The following is a 12,522-nucleotide window of genomic DNA, read 5'->3' as shown; positions in this document are numbered from 1 at the left end:
TTAAAGCTTATGCAGTGAAAACATAAATGAATACTTGATAAAGATGATGTATAAAATGCAATATGCAGTACATAATGTTTACTTAATAGAAACTAAATTATTTGTCTTCATAACAATAACGCTGTTTACCTTTAACATTTTCTATAAGCGAAAATGATTCTAAAACAAATATTTTCCTTTTATTAAAAAAATTGCTTTCTACGAGCATTAAGCATTTTGTAGAATAATAAGATAACAAAAATTGCATTTTAAGCAATTTAAAAAAATATACTATTATAAATAACCGTTTTCATTTATAATTTTAATTTGCCATCAGAGATTCCCAGTTACAATAACTTTTTGTAGAAATGGAGAAATTCTTGCTTGGCATTTTTTGCTGTGGTATGTTTTACTTAAATAATTGTGAATTTCATAGTTTTAGATAATTTCTATACTTAAATTTTACTATAAATATTTGTTTTTTAGTTTTGCTTCCATTCCAAGAAGTGAAGCTAGAAGATACCCAATCATCAATGGATTCCATTATCAGTCCAAGATCCTTGACTTGCCCTATTCTGTATCAACGTTATACGACTTATAAACAAAAATACGAAGATACGTTGATTGTCAACCAGAATCTAGAAGGAAACTTATCAAGTGTACTAAATGAAAATCAACTTTTGAAAAACAACTGTAGTAAGAACGAAGAATTAACGACCGAAATCCAGAATCTGAAACAAAATTTGACAATCAAAAATGAACTGTTTCAAAATCTATCTAACAGCTATGAGGAGTTACTGATTGAGAAGGAGAATATGGAACAAACTTTAACAAATTTAGTTGCCGAAAATGAAAGTTTGAAAAGCAACTGTACAGAAAAACTAAATGAAACTACCGATCACTACCAGTTGGAGCTGGCAAATCTTCAAGAAAACTATGAAAACCAGCTTAATGAAACCCAAGCAGATTGTCAGAGACAAATCGATGTTTGTGATAGAGAAAAGGCCAGAAATGCGATGCTAGAAAACGAACTAAATCAACTTTTAATAGCTTATGAGAAGTCTAAGGAGGAAAGTGTAAATTAATTCATAGTTGTAGAATTTAGTACATATATTTGTCAAAGATGTGAAATAAAATCATTCTAATACATTTTTAGTTTTATTGTCAATCGAAAAAGGTACTAAATCATCAAATAACTCGATTATTAAACGGAAATTCTTTATTTTTGGCTTACTGTGTCTGCTAAAAATGAATTACGAATTTATATTTGGAAAATTGCACAAATGTAGATACAGATACTTAATTTTTGAAAAGCAACCAGAGTAATCACCACAAAAATTAATGGACACAATTTTTGTTCCAGATTTCAGAATTAAGAACAACATTTGAAAAAGATTTATAATAGACTGATGCAAAAAGTATCAAATAAATCGAGGTCGAGAAGGTTTTTAAGAACAATGCGATAAAGAATTTTAAAAATCTAGTTATATAAGCTTTTATGTTTAAGCCAGAAACGGAACAAAGTGTGTAATCAAATTATTTCATGGTTGTGTTAATTAAGTAGTACATGATTTGTTATGGTTCTTAAATTAAATAATTTTAATATGTTTACTGTTATCACCCATAATTAATAAATTAATGTCAGAGCACGCACCTTATCCTATAAATAACCCATAAAAGATAAATCGTAGTAAGTATTATTATAGCTAAGAAAATGAAGTACTTTTACGTTGGTTTCTTGTTGCTTTCTCTATATGGAAATGGTAAAAATTTACTAAGAGAATAATTTAAATATAAGATTTATTTGTAAAGTTTTTTAGTCATTATGGCTAAGCCAAACCCCCAATTGCTCAATTTGGATGTATTCCAACGATTAATTCCGATAGGAGCTTTTGGATCAAGTGCGGTGACGATCGATGTTACTGCTGCTCCTATTTATATGGTAAGCAATATAAAAATATATTTATTGAATGGTTTATATAAATGGTATGAACTCATAGTTTGTTATTTACAAAAAATAACCGAATTCACTCATAAGTAGGTATCATGAAGAATTATAATGAAGTGATGATAATGAAGTATGATAACTCATCTTAGACTTAAAGTTAATGAAGAGTCGTGATGAAATTAAGCTTGTTGATAATATTTTAAGATGATTTATAGGGAAACGAGTTGTGAATAACTTTTTACAAAAATCGAGAACAAAGTTTTTTTTTCAACTTCCAATGTGCTATCCGCTTAATCTTCTCGATTTGATCTTTTCAGGTCTCTGAAATTTAATGATAAATTTTTTATTTGTTAAACTGCAGTGACTGTAAATAAAACTTTTGGTTTTTTTTAAATTTTGCGCAAATATTGGTCAATGAAGATGAGAACATCTGAGTATAGCATACATTAAGGCATTCAGATCTTCAGTAGAAACTTGATAAGCAGACAAGAAAATATATTATAGGGAATTGTTATTAAATGATGTATGAGGTATTAAGTGTGAATTGGGCTCCAAAATCAAATTTAAAACCTAGTGTGTGCTACTAGGTGGCGTATAACATCCATTACAATAATATTTGATACTACAACGATTTTAAGTTAAAATATGGCTAACAATTTAGTAACAAAAATGGAGAAGCAAATAGACCGATATTTTAAAACAAATTTAACACTACAATCAAACTACAATATAAATGTTTAAAAAAGAAAATAGTCATACATAGACATTTCAAAATAAATGTTAAACCATAAAATTACAAAAATTGTTTAAAAAAAAATTAAATAACATTTTTTAAAATAAAACTTAAATTAAAATTAATGTAAAATATATTCTTAAAAACTAAATTATTATGACTATTTATACACTTTAAAATAATTTTTCTCAAGAGCTTCCTAAATTGGTACAAATTATTGAAATTCTTTCTTAAAGCTACTGAAACTCTTTTTACAAATATCTGAAAATTTGAAAAAAATCTCGTCTTCGTTTTTATTATTTTTTTTTAATTAAAAATACAGATTATTTTAAATAGGGAAAGGAAAAAATGCATTTTTGTGGCTTACCCACGTATACCTAAAAAAATGTAAAAGATGGGGTGTAAGGTTGAGGAAATAAAATCAGAAGTTACTGAAAAATTCTGAAAATCTATTAATTAAAACAAAAGTTATCTATACAGTGTGTGTCAGCCAAATGGAATAAATTAGCTAATAAATAGACGGGAGCGAGTTGGAAAAAACGCTCGAACACGTCGATTGGTTTTTATAGTTGCGCATTTTTTTTCATAAAAACTTTTTATACAGGGAGTATCAGATAACGGTGGTCAATACCAACTTGCTTAGTTTAAACATAACACCTTGTATGTTAATTAATTTTTAGATTCCATCAGATCATTTTAGACATATTTTGTATTCAATGTCCTATACCTATCTTTGACTGTTTCAGAAATATTAAGTAAAATTCAAAAAATAACATTTGGAAAAGAAAATTATTTATTTGCCAAAAATTGTTACAACATGTAGGAGATGTTCAAAATGCTCGCCACGAACGTCTTGGCAACACCCTACCCGTAAATAGAAATTTCTTCTAACGTTACTCAACAGTTTAGGTGTGATCGATCTAATTGCCAGGGTTATTCGTCTTCGTAAGTCAGCTAAGTCAGTGGGTTTAGTTTTGTATACAATAGTTTTCACATATCCCCATAAGAAAAAGTCTAATGACGTCAGATCGGGAGACCGTGCTGGCCATTCCATCGATCCTCGCCTCCCTATCCACCGATCTGGAAATATTTGGTTGAGCTAAAAGCCGTACATTTATTTGGTAGTGGGGTGTGCTTCATCTTGTTGAACCCATATCATATTCGCTGGAACTTGTGGGTTTCCTGGATCAGGATACAAGTTGGCCTACATTATTTTGAAGCAATTCTAAATAATTATCGCCATTCAAATTGCCCTCAATAAAAAAGAGACCTATGACCTGATCTTCAATAATTCCTGCCCACACGTTAACCTTTTCAGGGTATTGAGTATTGTCTTCCAGCGAGAATTTTCCCTGGAACAATAGCGGTAATTTTGACGATTGGCATGACCGTGAAGAGTAAAGGTGCACTCATCAGGAAACATAACATGTTCTAATTGGATCACATTGCTGCCTAACATTGCCATCATTTGTTCACAAAAATACATTATCCTGTCAAAATCGTCTTCTGTGAGCTCCTGGGTGGGTGTAATTTTATAGGGATGCATTTTGTTTTCTTTTAATATTCTATTAACTGATGAATAGCTAATATCGAGTACTGGAGCTGCTTTCCGAGTAGATGTATGTGGGTGTTCCTCAAACAAAAGCATAACAGCCAATTTGGTATCCTCACTTATTGCATTGGCAGCTGCTTTTTTTACCCGCCTAACATGGCCCAGCTCGCGGAATTGCTTTTCTAATTTACTAATTGTCCCTTGGGTTAAAGGCGGCAAATTTGGAAATTTTTCGTGAAATAAGCGAGCTACTTCCATTTGCGTCCGTGTATTATCTCCATAGCCAATCATCTGTAGAATTGTTATTTTGTGCATTTCTGTTAAATGAACCATTTTCCTGGCTTGTAGTTAATGAAATTCAAACGACTATAGCACTGACGACTAGTTCTGTCATGCAACATGAGTCATTTTAAACCAAAGTAAACAGCAATTTTTAGTTTTTTTATTCTCATATCAATAAAAAGGAATGCTGAAATATGGGGCAAGAAGTATTAAGTAAGTTGTAGAGAATCTTGTAAAATAAATAATTTTCTTTTCTAAATGTTATTTTTTGAATTTTACTTTTTCGGGCTTCCCTTGATTCTATTAGCAGTCTTGTCGCTTATAAACTCCCGAAAGGGATTCTATTATTATCCGTGAACATAGAATAATAGTTCCAGTTATGTAAATTTACTAGCAATTTTTTATGAATAGCGCGTGACTAATATCATAAATAAATTATGTAGATTTCAAAAGTAAAGATTGAAATTTGTCCCAAGTATAAAGATAAGAAATAAATAAATGAGTATAATAAAGAATTGATGAAAAATAGACACATGCTTTACAATAGAGCATTAGTTGCGAAAAATGAAAATATATGGAATAAATATAAGGCGATCCGAAACTTATTTGTCTCATTTGTCATCATCAATTGTATTGTGGGACATCGAATGCTTGACATTACTAATACTTAAGTTTCAAGAGGCTAATCTCCGGAGTCCTGGTTATTTACCGTGATACTAGTTCCTAAGGTGCAATCTACCAAAAACTTGTGCTGTATATCAACACTAGAAGTTGCTAGAACTAACTGTTAAAGAATAAGTGATGGATTTTTGTAATTAAAAAAAATGTTGATGCCCAATAAGTCAGGTTTTCGAGAGGGTTATTCATGTGCGTCGGTAGTTGTAAGCATATGATGATTTTATAAAGGGAATTGACGATAATAAATTTGTTTTGGCCGTGCTCAACTAAATAACAACAATGTGTTAAACTGGTTTAGATCTCATTTGAGTAACAAAATACAACGTGTTAAATTTAAGAATAACATTTCTAATTATACGTCTGTTAAATATGGAGTACCGTAAAGTACAGGGTTGGATCCCTTATTATTTTTATTGTATATTAATGTCTTGTTTGTGCAGTAGAATATACTAAAATTGAGCTACTTGCAGACAACACGATGATCTATATGACTGGTAACAACTTAATTGTCATGCAAGAAGGTGTAAATAATAATCTGAAACTGATCTTTGACTATGTTTTATTAATTTATATATAAATACGTCTAAATTTACGTTCTGTTAATCTGTTATTATAAAAAACAAATATTGTTATAATGATAAAATAAATTAAAATTTTAAATTTTTACCAACTTTCCCGTTGTCTTTGTTGTTTTCCTTTTGTTCTAATTTTTTTCTTCTTCTAATAAAGATTAAGGTTATGTCAAATAAAATGAGGAAAAAAAGGATTTTTTGGCTTTACTTACGTTTAGCTGAAAAAATAACAATGTTTAAAAAGGTTGGTCTTGTCCTTCTGCTTTTAATTTTTCTTCCATTATATCAAGTAAGGAAATCAGGCAAAAAATATTAGAATTTAGTGAAATGTTTAAAAAAATATAATTTATTAAAGAATATCAAAAAATAAAAAACATTTTCTTATAGGCACTATTAAAACTTAATATAATGACTTTTTTTATATTTTTTACCATCAACTGTGTTCATGGATACAATATTTTTAAGTAGTCCTTTCTTTTACCTAATAATATATTAAACCTATATTACCAACTTATATTTGGGATCCCATGTTGGTAAGATGAGAAAGAAATATAGTATGTGCATTTAAGAAAGTTTTATTTATCATTTTGTTATCAAATATCTTATTATAAAGTTTGAAATTTTTTTAGAATTACGTTATATTTATTAACGCTTCAATATATTTTAGGGTCCACCGAGGAGTAAGCCCATTACCAAACCAATAAAGCCACCTAGTGAAGGTCCAGTTACACCCAAACAAAACCCTACAGTAGGTCAACAATAACCATAACTACATATAATACTATTACCATGTATGCTCTATTATATTAATAAACTGATTTTACCACACACTCTATATACTTTAACATTACTTAAATCCCTGCTATTTACCAAACAGGCACATAAATAAAAAAGGCTTAGGGGTGGATAACACTCGAGGCAGATCTCATTGGCTTCCTCCGCCTTTCCATTTCAACTGGGAAAACAACCATTTCCATTGCGATTTAATAGTTTTAGGATGTGCCTCGCTTTGTTTTATTTTCAACGTGATTTATCGTTAACTTAAGTGGACAATTAAGGGGGTAGAAAGAAATGCTATTCTACTCTGATTCAATTGATTTGTCTAGACTAAGATTATTTTTTCATCCGTTCCTTACATATTCAATTTTTCTTAATAATCAAACCGCAACTGTTAACAAACAATAATAAAACAGTATCATAACAATAAGCAAACACAAGAGCACAAGAGGTCTGTGTAAAGAGAGCCGATTAAATAGGGGTGGTTGCTTAAAGGGTCGGCCCTTATGTTGCGCCCTTACGAGCTATTAATGCTATTGTATCGAAAAAACGACGGCAGAAGCCACAAATCGCCTGAAGGGTGGCTTAAGAACGGATCTGTTTGCTTTTATTAATAGAACTCTATGTATTTTGGGATTTTTTTTTTTAAATTCATTGGTGAAAGAAATAAGATTTAGGGAATAAAGTTTTGTATTTATAAATTGAGCACTTCAGGAAACTATATAAAATCTTATGAATTATTTGAAAATCTGTATTGCTACAATAAAGGATTTGGTTTAAAAACTAATAAATTCACTAAAGAGAGGGCATTTTTTTTTAATCCTCAAATATATCGATTTTATTTTTGGATCGGGCATATTTTGACATCAAATATACAGTGTAGCCCCAATTGGGTGTACATGTATGGGTATCTTGAAAACTATATTTTCTGATTTTGAAATATTGGGAAAAAATCAAAAAGTTAAATTTTTGAAAAAGGTGTGTTTTTTTTTGTTTCAACGTATTTTTAAAATCTGTAAAAACATCATTAGGACAACTTTTTAAGGACAACACATACCTAAATTCAGTTCTTATTTTCGACGTTTCGTTTCTGAGATTCCATCCTCAACTTCTTTTTTTCTTATGGCAGCCATTTTGTTTTTTTTGCTAAATTAAAAGGATCTTTTTTTCCCTTTAAAATGTATAACACTTGTCAAAAAGTTACAAAGTTCATTTTTCGCAGAGTTGGTAACATGACTACGAAGGCCATTTGTCGTATAAACAATTATTATGATTAATGATTTAGCGTCATTTACTGACAATTTTGCAAAATATTATTTATTTAATTTCCCTTTTAATTTTGTTTAGTAGTTCTTATCTTGTTAATTTTTTGTTCAAGTTCTTGTTAGTGTTAAAAATAGTTTTTTCGTATCCAGTTGTTTTCGTTTGTATTTAGTGAGTTTTGTTTAAATTTTTAAATTCCGAATTTGGGGATATGTTAAAAATGAAGTTTATGGGTTTGAACCTCCTACGACTCATGAACAACTAGAGGACAGGGTTCTGAATGTCTTAAATAATATAAATAGAAACACCCTGCGCAAGGTAACTAGAAGTGTCTTAAAGAAATGTGAAACATGTTTAAACAAATATGGCCGTCATTTTTAAGTTTAATTTAATATTATAATTACAAGTAGTTAATTGTTTTATTTAGAAATTACGTAAAAGTATAAGTTAGCAAGTTAGTAAGTTAATAATAATTGTGTGTACGACAAAATGCCAATAAAAGTCATGGCTAACTCAGTAGCGAAAAATAAACTATTTAATTTTTTGACGTAAACGTAAAATATTTTCATAAAGTGTTATACATTATTTTAAAGGGAAAAAAAGATCTTTTTAATTTAACAAAAAAACAAAATGGCCGTCATCAGAAAAAAAGAAGTTGAGGATGGAATCTCAGAACTGAAACGTCATAAACAAAAACTGAATTCAGGTAAGCGTTGTCCTTAAAAAGTTGTTCTAATAATGTTTTTACAGATTTTAAAAATACGCTGAAATAAAAAAATGCAGCCCTTTTTTAAAAATGCAACTTTTGGATTTTTTCCAAATATTTCAAAATCGGTCGTTTTGAATTTTCGAATTCCTCCGGAAAATTTTGGACATGTTCTGTGTATACTGTCTTATATCTATCTTCAATTGTTAATGAAAAAAATCATTTAAATAATAATTATAACACTTTCTTGCCACATAAATTGATAAATTCCAATTCTTAAAATTTATTTAATTAAATGCTGGAAGTGACCGGCATTAACAGCATTTTAAACCAGTTATAACCATATACATAGAACCAGTCATTTCAATTGTCTACATCTCTGTTTGTGAATATTTCACATAGTCTTTAAACAAGTGTGAATTATTTAAAAGTTTCAACTGTATTACTAATTGAAAGAACTTGGATGGGACAGCGTTATTATGAATTTTTAGTAGATGACTTAACTCCAGGACTAACGATACTGTATCTTGATGAAATTAACCCTGATATTACAAGTTAATAGACACTATGCTGGGAATTGTTAAAAGATTCCTAGATAATATTTTCCCAAACGGGTGGATAGGCAGATGTGGATCAATAGAGTGGCCACCTAGGTCACTCGACATAAGTCCGTTAAACTACTTTTTTATTATGTTAAAATGCTTATAAGCTTTATACGATTGATATCAATCAAGATCGCATTTGTAATGTAATTAGGAATATTCTTCCAGATACAGTAGAAAATGAACAGCAAGAATTCGATCGTCTGAGGTACGGCAGAGCTGTTTCAGTATTTGGCAAAATAAGTTTTAAGAATGGAATTTAATTAAACAATTTATGTATACACTAAAGTGGTATAAATGTTATTTAAACGTAATTACTTCGTAAACAGTTTGAAGATAGGTATAGGACGTTATACATAAAACATGTCCAGAATTTTCAAAAGGGTCCATTTAAGAAAAACATATTTTTTCTGTTACTTTTTTGCGACACCGCGTATATTTATATTAACATATTATCCCCCTCTTTTATTCAATTTATCCGTCATTAAATTTCAAAATACTATTTCAAAAATGTGTTATGTCAAAACCATTAGGACTTGTGAATGTCTGCGAGTTTGGAATTGCATAAAACTATTACTGAATACACAAGAATTGATAATCACTTAAAGTCTATTATCGATAGTATATGTATTTACTAGTATTACTAAATGTAATGCTAGCGCACTTGCAGCTTAAGGCGCGTTTAGACGGTTCAATTTGGGTGATCATTTCGGATGAATCATCGAAAGTGAAATAGAAGTCGTCTAAACCGTCGAAATCGTCTAAACTAGTATTCATCGAAAGTGATCATCCAAGGAAGGAAGATCATACTTCGTTAATTTTGAACTTATTTAAAGACCGACAGTGCTTGTGGAATACGAAACTAGAAGAGTATAAAAGTAAAACTGCCCGAGAAAGAGCTTAAAAGGAAATCGTCGACGAGTTAAATATCGAAGAGGTCACAGTTGAAGATGTTAAATTAAAAATAAAAACAATTCGTACAAGATACTCATCCGAGTATCTGGTTAAAGTAAATCAATCAACAAAGAGTGGAGTTGGGTCAGATGATATTTACGTACCACTAGCAGATTCTTTTTTAAATGTATACCAAGGAGTAGCACAGCAACTAAAGTAAGTATGATATTTTATCTATTCAATCTTTCCAAAATAAGAGGTGTGATTAACGGAGATTTCCAAAACCTCTACCATTCATTCTTAAATATTTTAAATTATTTTCCATTGCCACGGGACATTTTCTGTGGGACAAAACTGTTTTGCGTAATCATCACGCAAGTTTGTAGCAGATCTCTTGGAGTTGTACTTATCGTGAGTTTAACATCTCTAAGACCATCATGTGTAACCTGCCGCCAATTTTCAGGTAAAATCTTGCCTTGCTCCCGTAGTTCAGTATCCAATTCTGCATTAAAGTATAGGTTTTGTCGGGAAGAAATTGTCCTGAGCCAGTTGTGAAGAACACATGTTGTTTTTACTAATAGTTCAGTTGTTTCTACTTTGAGCGGAATGGCCTTTTCAAATATTCGAAAACGCGACACGAGAATGGCAATTCATCATGAACAGACTCACGCCGGAGCAACGTTTCCAAATTGTTCAAATTTATTTTGAAAGACATGGTTCTATTCGAGAAACACATCGGACATTACGTGAGTTTTATGGTGCTCATAATCGTCCTTCAGAGAGATTAATTCGAGAAACTATTGATCGTTTTCGCAATACTTTTACTCTAGTCGACAATAAGCCGTAAGACGCGGTACAGTGCGCACGCAACAAGCGATAGCTGCTGTGCAGCATAGTGTTGATAATGATCCAAATGTGTCAATTCGTCGTCGTTCTCAACAAGTGAACTTATGTCCATCCACTTTATGGAAAATTTTGCGCAAAGATCTCGGATTGCGAGCATATAAAATTCAACTTATCCAGGAGTTGAAACCCCTGGATCATCTTTTGCGTCGTACATTAGCTGAATAGGCAGAAGGAAAGATTGCTGTTGATCCACGATTTCATATGAAAATTTTGTTCAGTGATGAAGCAGTCTTTTGGTTAAATGGCTGTGTAAACAAGCAGAATTGCCGAATTGGCGAAAAACCGTTACATCCAGAAAAACTAACCGTTTGGTTGGCTTTATGGGCCGGTGGAATCATTAGTCCTTATGTCTCCAGAAATGCTGATGGTCAGAACGTTACAGTAAACGTTGAGCGATACAGAAGCATGATAACCAACTTTTTTGTGCCTCAATTGGAAGCCGTTGCAGGCGTTGCAGAAATATGGTTTCAGCAGGACGGTGCCACGTGCCATACAGCGCGCCAAACAATTAATTTACTGCAAGAGACATTCGAGCAACGAATAATTTCAAGGAATGGACCTGTAAACTGGCCAGCTCGTTCGTGCGACTTTACGCCATTAGATTATTTTCTTTGGGGCTATGTTAAGTCGCATGTCTACGCTAATAAACCCAAAACACTTGAGCACCTGGAAGCCAACATACGACGCGTGATTGCCGAAATACAGCCTGCAGTACTGGAAAGAGTGGGTGAAAATTGGACCTCTAGATTACGCCACGTACGCGCCAGCCGTGGGGGTCACATGCCCGAAATCATTTTTAAATATTAATGCCAAAAAAAATCTTTAATATAAAAGCAAATTCGTTCATATCAATAAAATATTTTGTGTTTAATTTCAATTTAAAATTCTCCGACAAAAAAAAAACATCTTTTATAATGTCAATTATTTAAAAATCGTTTCCTCATCGTGTTCATCTTTTTCTGCAATAGTGCCTTCGACTTCTTTATTGTACTTCAACCCAAGTATAAAAGATGATCCAAATAAAATGATACTTCACTTCATATAAATTAGGTCAAATTTCTGAAGAAAAGCAGGCGAAATATAATATAATTTCAAGATCATGCAGTAACTTAAAAAACTCATTTCTATTTTTGAATTTGATACAACTCTATAAACTAAATTAAAATCCTTAAATATTAGGTTTTATATTTTAAAAGATATGTTCAAACAAGCCGCTCAGCCCTGTGGTTCAGATGGTGTTGGTCTAACCTAAAAATTTAAAAAGAACATAGTTTCTCTAATAAAATTAATGCTTAAAATATTACTTACAATAGTAATAGGAGCCCCTTTGACCTTAAGGTCAGTACTTCCTTTGCCCCAAGCTAGTACAGGAATGACCCATTGATCTGCTTTAAAATTCAGCCCTTGAGGAACAGCAAGAGTATGCAATACTTTAAAAAATAAAATTAGCTTCAATTACTTAATATTATTAAAAAGAGACATACCAGACCCTAATAGGAAGAGCATAATGTGCACTTTGAAGAGCATTTTATAACTTTGCCACTGAAAACTAATTTCACGAATAATAAAAAACTGATGCTCCTTGTCCTTTTATCTATTTGTTGATGCATGCCACTGCATATAATTTTCC

At 31.1% G+C, this 12,522-nt stretch overlaps 1 protein-coding gene and 1 long non-coding RNA gene across 2 annotated transcripts; one reads left to right on the top strand and one right to left on the bottom strand.

Moving 5' to 3' along the window:
* Positions 1-213: 213 nt before the first annotated feature.
* On the top strand, positions 214-1,128 carry LOC126740676 (uncharacterized). The gene is made up of 2 exons (XM_050446804.1): positions 214-381; positions 466-1,128. Exons 1-2 carry the CDS (start codon positions 348-350, stop codon positions 1,062-1,064), a joined length of 633 nt encoding a protein of 210 aa, XP_050302761.1. The 5' UTR covers positions 214-347; the 3' UTR covers positions 1,065-1,128.
* Positions 1,129-11,997: 10,869 nt separating this feature from the next.
* Positions 11,998-12,522, bottom strand: LOC126740638 (uncharacterized). The gene is made up of 3 exons (XR_007661964.1): positions 12,377-12,522; positions 12,201-12,322; positions 11,998-12,140 (listed from the first exon to the last, which is right to left on the bottom strand). It is a non-coding gene; the product is annotated as an uncharacterized LOC126740638 (long non-coding RNA).

This window comes from Anthonomus grandis, chromosome 9 (genome assembly GCF_022605725.1).
Source record: "Anthonomus grandis grandis chromosome 9, icAntGran1.3, whole genome shotgun sequence".
NCBI lineage: Eukaryota > Metazoa > Arthropoda > Insecta > Coleoptera > Curculionidae > Anthonomus > Anthonomus grandis.
This window is presented reverse-complemented; position numbering and strand designations above follow the sequence as displayed.